This window comes from Morone saxatilis, unplaced genomic scaffold (genome assembly GCF_004916995.1).
Source record: "Morone saxatilis isolate NCDOM2014 unplaced genomic scaffold, NCSU_SB_2.0 Contig1, whole genome shotgun sequence".
Taxonomy (NCBI): Eukaryota; Metazoa; Chordata; class Actinopteri; family Moronidae; genus Morone; species Morone saxatilis.
This window is the reverse complement of record NW_023339651.1, coordinates 19,542,464-19,559,308: the sequence shown is the minus strand read 5'-3', so window position 1 is coordinate 19,559,308 and position 16,845 is coordinate 19,542,464. Positions and strand designations below refer to the sequence as shown.

Here is a 16,845-nt window from a genome sequence, read left to right as displayed (position 1 = left end):
TTGTGAAAAAAAAAAAAACAATAAAAAACAAAAATAGGGAACATGCCATTGGACTGGTTGACTTGCACAAGCCCCACAACAGTCCTAACACCACGTCCGAATTCATACGCCTTGACAGGCAAGGAGCAGCCAAACCCATCTTTCCACTCAATGCGTCAAATCCTAAGCTGCACCATGGCTGAAGGAATTGCGTTTGCCCGTTATACTCCCCCAAAATAAAGACAAGGAAGGAGTGTCCCATAGGAATGCAATAAAACCTGGATTCTACGAAAGAAGAAAAACGATCCCAGTATCAAGAAAACTATGAAACTTTTAAAGGAAACTTGAATGCCACCAGAATCACATATCAGCTCGCGGTTATTGAGTATTCAGACAACGGGCCAGGGACAGGCCCCGGGGCATTAACTAAAAACCATAGAAAACAGAAACCAGAATACCAATTTCTACAGGAAACCGAATCAACATTACACTCAATGAACAAGACTCCACAGAAAAACCAAGGCTCGCTTCCAACTCCTCAGCCCTTTTAAAACAAACATTAGACACTTTAAGAGCCACAAAGAGCTTGCGCCAGCTCAAGCCATCGGGGCCACCGGCCACGGTGGCTGAGCCGAGTCAAGTCCCCTGGTGCAAACGCACTTACGACTAGAGTTCCCTCTCTAGCTACTCGGACGCCGGACGGACGCGCGCTCGCAAGAAGGAGATGGGGCGGGCGCGTAGCTTCAGTCCATCTGGAACAAGTCTCACACCTCTCGGGCCCGTACGGACACACTGGCGCCAGCATAGGAGCACCTTCAGCAGAAGACGTGGCCGGTCCGGGCCCGGCCGCGCGAAACGCCAAGAAAACACAAAATTTCAGAGGCGGGCGGCCAAACAGAACATCAACCTGCCTGTGTCCATTAACTCCTACAAGACGCCTCCAATCCAGAGACAGACCACCCCTCCTGTAATCTGAACCCACCATGGACAAATTGTGACAAACTGTGACTTTGATTGTGAAAGGTGCTGTTTTAAATTTTTAGCTGAACCTGACCCCTTTTAAAATATGATATAACTAATAACATATGATTCAAAAAAAGTAAACAAACCTTTTATTCCAACTATGGACAGCAATGATTTCGTGTATCGTCATATTCCTAATCCCTACATAACATACTGTAGCGGGAGATCCGAAATGTGGAACGTCATACATGTGACAACAGGTGGTTGTATATTTGGGGGGATAGTAAGCAGTTCCATTTGCTGATGAAGGCCATCATTTGACAAATAATTTTTTTTAATTCGTTTTAAAACAAATACAGTGCAAATTCTGAGACAGAATAAGATGGTCTCATAGCAGTAGCAATAGTACTACAAGTAATAGTTTCAAACTGGCAGTTTGTGACAAAATAAAGAAAAGGGGAATAATAGACTAGTGAAAAATTGGCAGTGGTACTAAGAGAATAATAAGAGAATGAAGTATTATGTTAAAGGTTGCCTGGCTACATAATGAGTTGTAGTGAGTGTCGGAGGGCAGGATCACCACCCAGCCATGGTGCAATCATAATGTCAGGCCTTTGAAAATATGCAAGAAGTGTTCCCCAGACCCTGTAGAACTTTTTCTCTGATCAGCATTAGAAAGCTTTATAAAAACAGTAAGTGGACCTTGAGTTGAAATTGTTTGTGACACACACTGAACTCAGTCATAAATGAACTTGTCATGCTCAAATCTTTACTTATAATGTGGGTGAACTCTTCCCTTATAGGGTTCATAAACACTAACCTGAACCGTCTAATTGTTTGAAGTAAAAACATAAAAATCATCTAAACTAATGTTGATGCCATACATGTGCAGCTGCTGTGACGCTTCTTCTAATGAATACAGGCCCATATGTGCTTGTTTACCACAAGCTGACTATAGTCAGTATGTTCTGTTCACCTTCTGCAGCAGTATAATTAGGCTAAAGGAATCACGCTCACTAATCTATAACAGCAGGACTGTTATCGGCACAATGTTAGCATTCGCTCAATACTTACTGCAGGATCTCCAGTGCTGCACCGTTATGCAAAATGTCAGGAATATTTTACCCAGCTCACACACACAGACCAACAGAGAGAGGAATGGAGGGAGAATGAGTCAGACAGATAGACTGATATATAGCTGTTTCTTTTAAAAACGCTGTAATAAAACAAGTCACCTTGTCACAGCCGCCCAGTTCAGCTTCACACTCTCTTGTCTTCTATCTGGCTTTAGTTATTCTGTGCAGGACATCCTTATCTAGTCTCCTAGACGACTGATTGTGAGATTTTTTGGGCCATATTTCAGGGGAGAGCCATAAAGCCTGTTGGCACTGGTATGCGGATGATACACTGTATACAGATGGGATCATTTGTCTTCTCTGAGCTTCTGTCTCTCGTTATGCTTCCCAATATTTTCCCCTTCCATACATCATCCATTAACCAGCAGCTCATTAAAATCATTGCTGTATTGATATTCAAGGCAAACCATTGTGTTTATTGCCCTGATCAATAAAGTCCTGATTGTCTCCATCAGTTCACGTCCGTGATGCTGCTGGTTTTTATTGATACTAGATGGGCAGACTGTTTGTTAGTCCTGACAGGTTCTGCAGGAGAAGCAATCACTGGTGTCGCTAATCAGCCTGTGTGATAATCAAAGCACAGGAGCAGATTATATTATCATATAATGAGGTTATGTATGATGACGGCTGAGCCGACACCGAGACACTGTCAGTGCTGGTTATAAGACTGTGTCAACTCAGGATTTGTCCTTTGTGCTGTGTGCAGTTTTTGTAATGCTGCTGTAGAAATTAGGCCTTTTTTTTATAGGATGCATTTATTAAAAGTCAGTCTGGATCATTTAAAGGGGCAGCTCGTTGGAGAGATTTGTAGATGCTGGAGTAGCTAGCATTGCAAGTTTTCCATTATATTGAAATTATTTCCTTCTGGGATCACTGTTTACTTTGGAAGAGTGGGAATTCTCCTAAAACACAGCAGATAATCAATCAGAAATGGGTATTTATTCACATTTTTCTCATATTTATTCGACTATGTGGTAGTATTGTTGGGTAGTTGGGAAATAATTCCTCTTGGAATCACATAAGATTCTTTGATCTTGTGTTTGTCAGTATATTGTCTTACCTGTTACTGCATGCAGTAGCAGGCGAGGAAAATCTTTTGTGTGCAGCCATGTTGTTTGAGCGGTCTGAGGCACAGGAGATTGGCTGTAAGGTTGTAGTGATCTTCAGCACTCAATGCTCCACCTGTTGAATGCCGCTCCACACTCTGATTGTCTGGTTAAGCCACTTGTTGAGCCATCTGTGTAGATTGTGTTTACACATTTTACACTTCACATCATTTATACTTACTCCAAAAACTATTTTCCCACACAGCAGGACTTGGGCTGGTTTAGAGAAGGCATATTCTAGATGGAATATGGAGTGTGCCACCAGACTAATGATTTGTAACTTCGTCAGTGTTTAAAAGGCAATTATAAACTGATTTATTTAACTGCATTTAAATGATGTAATAATACACTCAAACTGAAAAACCTGAATAAAATACATTAAAATTGGCCATGTAATATTTCTGTTCCCTTATCTAGTATAATAGAGAATAATAATAATAATTTAACATTTGAACTACCACTATAAATTTTTTCAACTTCTTTCCAAGACGAGATGATGATATATCACTACTATGCTTGTATGTTAAGTATAGAGCAGTCAAGACAGTCAAGAATAAGCCTAGCTTAGCATAAAGAATGAAAGCAGGGGAAACAGCTAGTACAGCTAGGAATCAGAGCCGGTGATCTGAGCGCCCAGTCCTAACTAACACTGCTACATTTGGCAGTAGATACTTTACTGTCCATCAGGAAACTCTGTAAATCACAGAGAGTTGAGGCGGAGCAGCCGGAGGACATCAGAGGGAAAATCAGAAAACATTTTCTCCATAAAATATGATCCAGTTTCACCAATATCAGTCACGTAGTTGGTGGTGTGTGACTACTGCCGTAAAGCGTTACACATCAACCCGGAGCCAAAAGTTATAAAGTGCAAAACAGGTGTACAGGGCACAGAGTGGGAAAGACCAGGCACCATTCACCCTATTAGTGCCCCTATCAGTGGAGCATCAAAATAACTTTAAATCTGTTATTTTAAGGGAGAAAAGTTCCATAATGCTTTACATTTCTTTAATATTGCTGTCAAAATGTATAAAAATGTGCATCATCAAGCTCCTCAGTGTGAATGAATGGAAGGAAGTGACCTCGTCCTCATCTTCATCAATGGAGGAGCAGTCGGTCGAATCACTCGAAAGCAATGTGTGTCACTAGCTGTCCACCACCTCATCAGTGTGTATCTTGACTACATTTAGATGCTACATCACCCTGACCCAGTCCCTCCACCTGACCATGAGCGGAGCTCCAGCGGGGCCCGCAGGCACAGGGAAGACCGAGACTACCAAAGACTTGGGCCGAGCCCTGGGCATCATGGTCTACGTATTTAACTGCTCCGAGCAGATGGACTACAAGGTGAGCAATGTGTGCACGTATGCTAACGTGCATTCGCAGCAGCCTGTATTATGCACGTCTCTTTTCATCTTTGCCTTTGTCAGCGTTATGATATGCATTCATCATTAAAGTCGTTAGCCCACCTTTATGCCCTTCTTTTTTCATCTTTTTTCTTTTCATCTCCCGTTTGGCTGCTCCCCCCCCGCCCCGAAAGACGAACTGATTAGTTAAACTCTGATTGTTATTTCTTTTCTAAACCTTGTCAAAATGCCCTCTCTGTACCCAGCCCCCACCTTGCTTCATTATGCGCTCTTGTATACTCTTGCACACACACTTTCTGCATATGGGAGCTCAAGGGAGGCATAAACATAATCTTGTGATCCAGCTTCACAGGGGCGTCATTACAGTATAGAGGCGTACAGCACCCGCGGCTATACACACCACAGCAAGGTGTCAGAGAGAAGTGCTAATATACTCCAGGAGGAACACAGGCAGTAGAAGCTGGCTTCAGAGGCCCACACTGTTACTCATATTCAGTCATGCACACACACACACACACGCACACACACACACAAGCTGAATCAATCCTCCAGTCAGCTCCAGTTTGCGTCAGAGAAGGTTTCCTCTGCCCTGTAATTGGAGAGAAAAGTCAGCTGCCTGCTTCATCCTGGTCCAGCTGCTCTCCAGAGGTCTGTTCACCTGCTCTCAAGTTGATGTTGGCAAAGCTAAAATTTTCTCTTTTTGCAATCAACGCCTTGTTTTATTAGTGTGAGACCATGTTTATGCATCATCCTGTTATTATTCGCCTACTCTCAGCCTGCTGTGTAGCTGCAAAGAATGTTCTTTCCCCATATATCTTCTGTTTAATGGCCAATACGTCTGCCTCACCACACGCCTTATCAGTCAGTCAGACAGAGTCTCCACCTGTGAGCCCGCCTGATTGACTTCCTGTCCCGCTGTGTCCATCTGAATGTCTGTCTCTCTTGTCTCTGTCCATCAGTCCTGTGGGAGCATCTACAAAGGCCTGGCTCAGACGGGGGCATGGGGCTGCTTTGACGAATTTAACAGGATCTCAGTGGAGGTGCTGTCTGTGGTGGCTGTGCAGGTAAGAACAAGCCCTCCGCCTCAGGTACTCCCGAAATCCCATTCTGGCAGAGACTTGGTTGCGAGAGCAGCTCGTGTGTGTTTTCACCCCGGGCGGGTGGAGCTAAGTGTGTGAGTTTTCATCTAATTTGAGAAGTGGTCTATCCAAATCAAGTTGTGGTGAAAATAAGCCCTTGAAAACAGCACCGCTGTAGTAAATAGCCTCTTCATCACCGATTGCAAGCGTAAATTGCTTCAGATATAAGACTAATCCAACAAGGCTGGCACCTTTGCACCGCAGAGCTTCTTCATAATTGGAGCCTCCTCTGATCTGATCTGAGAGTTGAGGATGGAAAACCGCCTCCTGCTCGCCCATGGAGCTGGTCACGATGCTCACATCTTACAGCGCTAATAACAGCAACTCTGACCGGACAAACTGCAAGCTCTCAAAGGATGTGCTGCAATTATTTGGGGGAATTATTCTTTGCTCAGTGTTTGTACATGGTAAATTTGCAAATGTGTATAAATAACAAATTATTTGCCCTTCATTTGACTTAATTTTCTCTGTGAAGTTACAAGCTTTCCTTCCACTGTTGCTTTCATTTGACTGACACCAAATAGCCCATTTTGAGCCTTAAACTTGTCCCTTTTGTTTATCCCACTTAAATGTGTATTAAAAGAAAACTTTTTTCTTTTTTTCAGTTGGAAATGTGGTACTGTCAAACAAACAAACAAATACACACAAGCAACTTGGTTGCAAATATACTTGCATCCAGATAGCAGCAAACATTTGAACTTGATAACATTGTAATAATTATCAGTAATGGCCTCTGGGATTGGCTTATGGTGCTGGGAAGGAATTCCGAGTGTCCCTGTTATGTTCTTTGGCTGAATACAAGTGCAAGACAGAAATCAAGCGTTTGTGCCTCCGGGCATCTGCTTAATTTTTCATTTCAATTTAGTCAAACCAAAAACAACGGTCACGATAATGAATATTTATCTCCACAAGAGTCTTTTGGATAACATTAAACAGAAACAGTCTTCATGTGTACATGACTTTAATTACAAAGCTGTGACTGAATAAAAAGTTTGAGTCTGGTTGTAAAGTCATCACTTATCAAGTATTATGTGCCGAGGTGACTTAGTGACCCTGTCGGCCTAAATCATACTAATTAGACAAGAGTAGTAGCCGACAACTTTTCATTGGTTAAAAGCAGTATATAAGTGTATATAATGGACAGAGCTTCTAGGTCTGTGAAATGAAGCCGACGCGGAAATGTCTTTTACCAGCATTCTATGTAATGGCCAGCAGGGGAAGCTCCATTGGCTGCAGTGAAAGACTGGTAGCATACAGTCTCATGGAGAAATGACCCTACTTCTGGACTTGATTTATTAGCTCTGTCAACATTGTTGACATGTTGACAGAGCTGATACAATAAACTCTGTCCCATTGTATTGCCAGATTATTGCCAATACACAGCCAAAGCTGCAGTGTTGTGCAGATTGTCCAGACTAACAAAGACACATTGCTTCTTAATTTCCAATGCTGTGAGCCCAATGATCAAAATATTCACCTGCCATTCACATCCATTGTACTTCAGTGGAGGCAGAAATGTCAGGACAGAGATCATTACCTTAGGAGGAGTTGTTTGAGACCAAAACAGTGCTAAAAGGAGAGTGCACATTGGACTGTAATTTAAAATTTTGGCGGACTCTGGATGAACTCATTGTAACAGTGACTTTGCCTTTGTTCTCGCCCTCTTCCTCCACTTCATGCATAGTGACATGAAGTAAAAGAGACTTTCTATTCTCCACACACTGTGCGCTGTATACTCTGGGCAACCTACAGTACCTACCCCTTTGATTATGGGAGTCTTTTGAGAAATCAGCCATATTCTGTGTTTCAGCTGATACTCGCTTTTCTGCTGTCTTGCATTCTGTTATCCCAGATCAAACAGAGCCTCTTTCTCTGGTTTCTTCAGTCCCTGTGGTGTATTCAAATCCTGCATGCTGTTGCCCCTGCATGCTATCTTTATGCATGTGCACATACTGTCACAGCAAAACATATACAGTTGATAAGGGCGCTGATTATGATCATGATAATAATGGAGATAGAGCCCCTCAGAGGATCATTATTCACTGCTACACTCGCTCCTCTGCCCTTCCCTCCATCTCTCTTAAGCAACAATGAAAGTCATGCAGCCTTCTTCTATAAGCTGTGGAAGTCTACAGTACTTAGAGAATTTTAAAGTGCCAGAAGAATGAATAGGTGTTGCGTGGTGTAATGAATAATAAATCAACGATGGCTTATACGTGGAGAAGTAGACCTTGAGAACAGAGGAGCGTCAAACTCCTGCTGTGACAGCTGGCAGCCTGCTCCAGCGCTCAGCCCGCTTCAGTGGAGCTAATGTCGAGCCATCTCTCACCGCGGCACACACACCTAATCCATCCTCTTAAAGTGGGAGCAGCTAGCATCGCGGCGGCGACATACTCGGCTGCCGGTTGGGTCTGCTAACACAGGTGGCGGGGACCGGTTCTACATTAAATAAAGCAAACAGAAGGCCGCCAGATGTAACAACATGGAGATAAATTGGTGGAGCTCTGCCTCTGTTACAGCCAACACAGGCCCGGACTGTGAATATATTGATGCTGCTAGCTGCACGTACAATCAAAGAGACAGCAAAGGGTGGAGCCGGACCCCACTGGATCACACCTCTCAGAATGATGCCTGTTCTCGAACTTTTTAAAAATGTCTTTGTGGCATTTTCCTTTCCTTCCTGTCCCTGTAGGCTGGCAGTGGTGGGCCGCTGTCATTTCACATAAAAAACAAGCCCCACTGATGTTCTCATGAAAACTTTTGTTCTTTTTTTTTTTGGGTGCTGCAGCTGCACTGTTTGTTTTTGCATTTCCTCCCCCCTCCTCTCACTGTTGTGTTAGTATGACTGAGTGATCTGTAGCCGAGTACTCATCCATGAAGAGATGTTCCTCCTCTTTCCAGCTGTCGACTCGCTACGCTCTTTTACCACACGCATGTTAAATTCATAAAGCCTCTTACAGGCTGGGATTCAGAGTTTTAGGCCAAGACACACATAAACACACACACACAAAAAGTTCATTTCTGATATCTCATTCAATCATAAGGTAGACAAACGGAGCCTTGGCAGTTCATCCATCCAGTAAACCCTGGCTGATAGCATGCTCATATTATTGATGAAATTGTGTCCCTGAGAAAAAAGGTGCATATCGCATAACAAGTTGACAGGCTGTTACAAATTGACTCTGGTATGTGCGTAGTGATATTAATGATATGCTAATGAGCAATACCAGACTTTTTCAGTGTGAGGGTTTCACTAGTTGGAAGCATCTTTTGGGAGTATATATTGACAGCGACTAGGACTTGTCGTGGTTTAAAACTTCTTGATAGTGGTGCCAATACAGTACTTTAATTCCTCTAAAACCTTTTTTTGCCATGCTAGCGGCGTGGCTTTAGACTGAAGTATCTGGACCACTATTGGATGGATCACCATGACATTTTGTACAGACATTTTTGGTCCCCAGCGGATGAATCCTGCTGAAATTGGTGACTTTTTCTCTAGTTCCACCGGTTTTCACTTATCCTGTGAAATACCTCAACATCGACTTGATAGATTGCCACAACATTTTGTACAGACATTCGTGTTTCCCTCAGGATGAATTGTAATAACTTTGGTGGTCCCTTAAAGTGGAAGTCCATTAATTTTACTCAAAGTGTGTTTCCAGGGATTTGGGAGTATTATTGCATATGTAAAAAAAGACATATAAATAATTTTTTTGCTCCAGAGGGCGCTGCATGAAGTCTGATACATTTCCTCAAGTGATATCACTTGAGTCAGCATTGGTTGGGAATGAAGACTAAGTTTGAAAATGAAAATATCTGCAGGTATGGAGTTAGAAAGAAGTGAGCCCACCAGCTTTCTGTAGCCCGCTCCTCATCTCTGCTTGAGGTTAGCGGCTTGTAACTACATGAGTCCACTACACCCGCATATCCAACCTAACTGTCGGTGGTTGTGTTGCATTGTGGGTAAAGGAAGTGCCAGGTTTCAACAAGGAATGTGTGGAATAAAGATGATATCTCTGGTTTGGCAACCATTGAGAGTCCAACGTTATCGGAGTGCAGTGCTAATGCTTTCCCATTAGACTCAGCTGTACTTGTGTAAAATATACTAATTAGCTAATTTTAGCACGCTAACATGCTAAACCAAGATGGCAGGCATGTTAACATTATATCTGCTTAGCATCAGCATGTTAGCATTGTCACTGTAAGCACATTAGCATGCTGGCACTAGGATTTAACTCAAAGTAAGGTTGTGCCTGGACTGGTTGTAGACTCTTCATTTTTATTCATCAAACAGTTTAACAAACAGTTTTTAATACTTGCTGTTATGTACATATTTAGGTGTATTAAGGCACCGTGTAAAAAATTGATAATTCATCCTACCCTGCAGGTCAAAAGCATCCAGGACGCCATTCGAGATAAGAAGCAGAGGTTTAACTTCATGGGAGAGGAGGTGAATCTTTGCCCCTCTGTCGGCATCTTCATCACGATGAATCCGGGCTACGCTGGCAGGACTGAGCTTCCTGAGAACCTCAAGGCTCTGTTCAGGTAGGCCAAAGGACTCTATAAGTTGGATTCATTTTTTCATCTGGGTTGATGTTTAATTGATCAATTAAAGTTCAAGCCATCAATACCATACCACCTACCAAATACCAAAAGAATACCTTTTCTACAAAACCTGTGACAGACATATCGCCACCTCGTCACTGTCCCAGTGGGAGCTGGGTAAGGCTCCAGTCCCCTGTGATCCTTTGCAGTAGATTGGGAAATAGATAGATATTGACATTTAAACAATCAATGGAGGAGAACAAGTCAATATTGTTGGGCAAAGGGTTGAATCTCTATTCAAAACATCAAATCCCATAGTTCTATTTTTCCAACCTTAGTATTCAAAACCGTCAGTTCAGAAACATAGGGACTTTTTTTTGTATAAAGTAGTTCAGAAGTAATTTCTAGTAACAATTCCAACTCTTATTATTCTCAAAACATTTCTGTGCAAATATTTATACATATTTCTCTTGTAAAGCCTAATGGATTGTGTATAAAATGCCAGAAAAACATATCCTCATATACCTCCCCTGATTACATTTACATTAAATTTACATTATTCATTTGGCAGATGCTTTTGTCCAAAGTAGCGCATAAATGAGGTACACTCCAAGCCACAATATATCATGGAGAAGCTATTGATAATGAATGCCACAATACTCAAATTTCAAACTCCTCTTGACAGAGAGAGCAGGTTGTTAGGTGAATATTTACTGCCTTAATGGAAATCAGCTGAAAACATTTGGTGAATAAAGCAGACAATATTAGCAAAGAGCGGTGTAACATGTTTAATTGTGATGGACTGTTACTTATATCGAAGCTTATGGCTTTGGTCACATGTCCACACAAGTTGAGTGAATTGCGTGTATTGGAGATCAGTATTTCCCAACCTGGGGTCGGGACCTCTGCTAGGGGTCACCAAAGCTTCATAGGGTGTCACAAGGCCTGTATTTTACATCCTGTTTATCTGCATTTTATTCAATTCTATAAAGAAAACTAAATTAAATTGTAATTTTTAAAGTTTTGAAGTACTGAACAAAAACTTTATCCACAGAGCCTTCAGTCTCTAATAACCTGCCTCGACTGGCGTTAGAAAAGTAGGCAGTTAAAACAACCAAATAGCTATTAGAACAATGAAAGAAAACACTCAATTTGTCAAAAAAGAAACTTATTAAGTATGTATGATTGTTAAAGATAGTAAAAAAAAAATACAAAACACAGACAGAGAATTGTATAAAAAGTTACTAAAAATATCAGGAAAACTCAATATTCAATATTCAAAGGAAATAATCTGCTCAAAATGTATCCAAATTGCTTGTTTTACATAAACTTCCTGCAGTTATTGCATTCACTATTTGGGTTCATTGTACAGTTTATCAGTTGTTTTCTAGCATTATTGTTATGTGTTGAATATAATGTGAAATGTCCATAAAATATGTCACTTAGTTTACTCAGTGATAGAAAATGGGTTGAGAACCAGTGCTGTAGATGACAAAACATTTATTTATCCAGGATTATGATTATGAGCTACAGCTTTAATGCCTTCTGTCCATTCCTCCACAGACCGTGTGCCATGGTGGTGCCAGACTTCGAGCTGATCTGTGAAATCATGCTGGTGGCCGAGGGCTTCCTTAACGCTCGCGTCCTCGCTAGGAAGTTTATCACCCTCTACACGCTGTGTAAAGAGCTGTTGTCCAAACAGGTACTATCTGCTTTCTTTGCCGTTTACACATCTGATGTGGTTAGAAAAAGCCAGACCCATTTCCACATCAAAGCTGAACAACTGACACAATGTTCTTTTTATATTTGAGTCTTTTGATAAAGGAATGACTCAGAGGCACCACACAAGAGCTGACTTAACTGTCTGGGTGAAGTAGTACATGCATATGAATAAGAAGCTGCAGGGAGTTTGGATGTTATTTCATCTAAATTTTTCTTTAATCCTTTCTTTGGTCCTGTTTTACATGTCTTGCCATTATTTTAATTATTTAAAAAAGCAATAAAATCACTTGCAGTGCTGACTAATAATTAAAGTGGAGCTACTCGACTTAGGTAAGGGATTTAATAAGCCCTCAGTTCTGGATGGATTTCCCATGACCATGGGCCCATTTAAGTGTCATAGAACACTACTTCCTTTTTATGGCTGTTTTATGAAGCTTTGGTTCTTCAGACATTTTTAAATATCACCTTAATTACACTTTTTAGCTGCTCCACAGTTGTTTGCCAGAGTTTCATTGCAAGTTTTCCAGCATTAGCAACTTTGTGGCAATGAAGTCAAACGATAATGAACAGACTGCTTCTCTAAGCTATATTCACAGAGGCTGAAACTGCAAATCAAAGGGAAGTGCAGATTCAGAGAACTACTGTCTCGAGTTAAAGAAGTGGTTCATAATTGTGGATTTAATATTACATAAGTCCTGGTCCTGTGCAGAACGACTGTGCAGTGTTTTCCTGCCAGTGAGTAGACACCAGAGCATGCTAAGCGAGTACAGTGAAATATATTCATGCTATCAAAATGTGAAATAATGCTGCAATAATGTTTTTTAATAGGTTTGTGGCCTCTAGTTTCTTGGTAGTGAAATGCTGCGGCAGTGCGTGTTCTGCTGTTTGGGCCATTCTGGGTGTGTTGGTCCTGATGTGGGTGTGATATGAATATTCTGCCTGCAGTGTTGAGTTTCAGTTGGCACTGGCACCTGTGACATTGCACATGCAATCTTTGACTGTATTCATACTGCCTTAACACTCAATTAGGATCGCTCAGATCAGATTTCTTGTTTAATTTGGCTGTTGACATTATTTAAAAAATGTGGCCCATATCAGATTCCAGTGTGAACAGGTCACAGTCCTGAAGTGATGATGATGAATGTCAATGTAGAGTGATGGACAAGTCACTTCACAATGTGAACTATGATATGATTGTTCACACTGAGGTCACATTGCAAAAACCTGTACCTGATTTGAACCACATATGAACGTGGGCCAAATCAGAACTGAGACAGTGTTTGGTTTGTCCATTCTGGAATACTGTAGAAACATGGCGGTTCAACATGGCAGACCTGGTATAAGAGGCCCCACTCCCTCTGTAGACCCTTTTAATACAAAAATGTCAGCAGAGACATTTTGTATTAATTATATTATACAGAGCTTAAAATCCAAAAGGGAATCGTGTTGGTTCAAAAGCCTAATGGATTGTGTATTAGAAATTGCCAGAAAAACATATCCTCATATACCTCCCCGATTACATTACATTTAAATGCTGTCTTGAGTTTTACATTAAGAACGTGCATGCTTGGCAGATGCTGTTTGTCCAAAAAGATTCGCATAAATAGTACTCACAAGCACAATTAGTATTATACGAGTTGGAGAAGCTATTGACTTAATGAAGGACGCACGAAATTACTCAAAGTTCAAACTCCTCATGCTTGACAGACGAAGAGGAAGCTAATAGAGAGTTTGGTTAGGGTTTTCGAATAGTCTTATCTTGCGCCTCTTTTGTAATGGATAAGTCAGTCGGACAAAATTTGGTGAATAAAGCAGACAGAGATCAGTTTGGAAGCAATTAGGTACGCGTGGGCTAACATGGGTTTTTGTGATGGACTGTTTACTTATATCGAAGCTTATAGGCTTTGGTCACAAATTCCTACAAAGTTGAGTGAATTGCGTGTATTTGGAGAATCAGTATTTGCCCAAACGCTGGTCCGGGTGACCCTCTGCTAAAGGGGTCCACGTCAAAAGCTCCATAGGGTGTCCAATAAGAGCTGTATTGGTTTACCATTCCTGTTTATCTGCATTTATTCCAATCTATAGATTGGAAGACTAAAAATAAGCATTTGCTATTCTTTTGACAAAGTTTTGAATATCTTGAATTTATGGGATGTGATTTTTGACATTTGAGATACAAAAACTTTATCCATAGAGGAGTCCGTGTCATTCTCTTAATAAATCTTGATTCAGGCGTTCGGACTGGGGCGTTTAGTTTAAATCTGATAGGTCTGGATCAGAGCGTAAAGAGACATATACTAATCCAATTTATAGCCTAGTTAGAAGACATCCCCTACGGTGAAAAATTTTACCAATAAGAGTCGTCTAAAGGTAATATATCACGGTAGACAATGTGAGAGACAGGTGGATTGTCAGCAATCATGGAGTCAAAAAATATAGACCATAATGAAACCACTGAGTATATATCTAGAGCTAATATTTGGAATAAAGTAAATTAAATGAAGCTGCGGGTGACACAGAAGTCTAAAAGAGACCAGAAAAAAATACAAATACACAGGACAAGAGGGAATTGGGTTAATAGGGAAATGGTAGACTTAGAAAAATTATCAGTGGGGAAAACTCAAATATCAATTAGATTCAAAAGAATTCACTGGAGATAATAATCTGGCTCAAAATGGGGTAATCGCAAATTGCTGGGTTTTTAACATTTTTAAAACTTCCTGCAGGTTAGGTGTGGGGGCATTCACTATTTTGGGGTCATTGTACAGTTTATCAGTTGTTTTCTAGGCATTATTGTTATGTGGGTTGAAGTATAGAAGTGGAATGTCCATAAAATCAGTGTCACGGTTCTAGGTTTTACTCAGGGAAGGTGAGGAAAAATGGGTGGAGAACCAAGTGGGGCTGGGTAGATGTAGACAACAACACTCTGTTAACGGTTTAACTCCAATGGGTGATGATTATGAGCTAAGGGGCTTTTGGTTAATGGGCTCTCAGTTCAATTTCCATCCCACTATGAGCCTGGGGGTGCGCATCGGGTACGGATGCCAGAGGACTTCCGAGCTGAATCTGTGAAATCATGCTGGGGTGGGCCGAGGCTTCTTAACCGCTCGCGTCCGCTCGCTCCCAGAGAATTATTATCACCCTCTACCGACCGCTGTGGGTAAAGAGCCTGTTGTCTCTCCAAACGAGGTAACTATCTGCTTTCTTTGCTCCGTTTACACATCGATGTGGTTATAAAAACCAGACCCCCATGCTCGCATGCGTATCTTGAAATTCCGCTGATGAAAAACTGACACAAATGTTCTTTTTATAATTTAGTGTTTGATTCTGGTTGAGTCTTTTTGATAAAGGAATGACTCAGAGGCACCACACAAGAGTCTGACCGTTAACTGTCGTGGGTGAAGTAGTAACATGCAAATATGAATAAGAAGCTGCCAGGGAGTTTGGAGCTGCGTTATTGGGTCATTCGCGCGTAAAACATTGGCGTTTACCTTAGTTTTCTATCTGTTGGGTCCTGTTTTACATGTTCTTCCGGCTCCAGTTATTTTTGAGTTTAGTTATGTTATGGAAAAAGCAATAGGAGAATCGACTTTGCAGTGCTGACTAATCTTGACGGATAAAGGTGGAGGCTACTCCCGACCTTTCAGGTAAGTGGGATTTAATAAGCCCTCCAAGTTCTGGGATGATTTTCCCATGTGAGCGAGCGCGCCCATTTTAATCCCCCATAGAACCACTACTTCCGCTTTTTATGGCTTTTTATCGACAACGGCCGTATCTTTGGTTCTTCAAGACGCATTCCTTACACACATCAGCAACGCAGTTTAATTACACTTTTTAGCTGGCTCCACATGTGTTTGCTAGGATGTTTTTCATTGCAAAGTTATTCTTCCAGCATTAAGCATAGGACTTTGTGGCAATGAAGTTTCAAACGATATATGGACAGAACCTTTGCTTCCTTCCTAAGTCTACTCACTTCACAGAGGCTGAAACCGAAATCAAAGGGAATGCAGATTCAGAGAACTAAAACTGTCTCGAGTTAAAGAAGGGATTCAATAATTGTGGATTTAAATATTTACATAAGTCGCTGGTCCTGGCAGACGACTGTGCAGTGTTTTTTCCCCTGCAGTGAGTAGAAAACCCCAGAGAAGATGCTAAGCGAGAAAACAGTTGAAATATAATTCCATGCTACAAAAATGTGAAAAATGCTGCAATAATGTTTTTAATAGTTTGTGCCTCCCCCTAGTTTCTTGGTAGGAAATGCTGCGGCAGTGCGTGTTCTGCTGTTTGGGCCATTTCTGGGTGTGTTGTCCTGAATGTGGGTGTGATATGAAATATTGCGCTTGCAGTGTTGAGTTTCAGTGCACTGGCAGCCTGTGACAATTTGCACTGCAATCTTTGACGTATTCATACTGCCATTAAACACTCAAATTAGATCGCCCTCCAGATCGATTTCTTGTTTAATTTGGCCCTGTTTGACATTGATTTAAAAAATGTGGCCCATATCAGATTTCCAGTGTGAACAGGTCACAGTCCTGAAAGTGATGATTGATGAATGTCAATGTAAGTGATGGACAAGTCACTTCACAATGTGAACTATGATATGATTGTTCACACGAGGTCACAATTGCAAAAAACCTGTACCTGATTTGAACCACCATATTGAACGTGGGCCCAAATCAAAGAACCTGAGACAGTGTTTGGTTTGTCCCATTCTCGGAATACTGTAGAAACATGGCCGGTTCAACCCATGGCAAGACTGGTATAAGAGGCCCCAACTCGCCCTCTGTAAGACCCTTTTAATACAAAAGTGTCAGCAGAGACATGTTTGTATAAATTAATTACGAACAAGAGCTTAAAATCCAAAAGGGAAATTTTTTGTTTTCTACATTGC

At 41.3% G+C, this 16,845-nt stretch overlaps 1 protein-coding gene across 1 annotated transcript in view; it reads left to right on the top strand.

Moving 5' to 3' along the window:
• Positions 1–16,845, top strand: part of dnah9 (dynein, axonemal, heavy chain 9) — a 133,749-nt gene that overhangs the window by 35,109 nt on the left and 81,795 nt on the right. Inside the window, 4 exon segments of the mRNA XM_035670173.1 lie at positions 4,372–4,528; positions 5,508–5,612; positions 10,075–10,232; positions 11,796–11,934. Coding sequence (XP_035526066.1) covers positions 4,372–4,528; positions 5,508–5,612; positions 10,075–10,232; positions 11,796–11,934 — 559 coding nt within the window.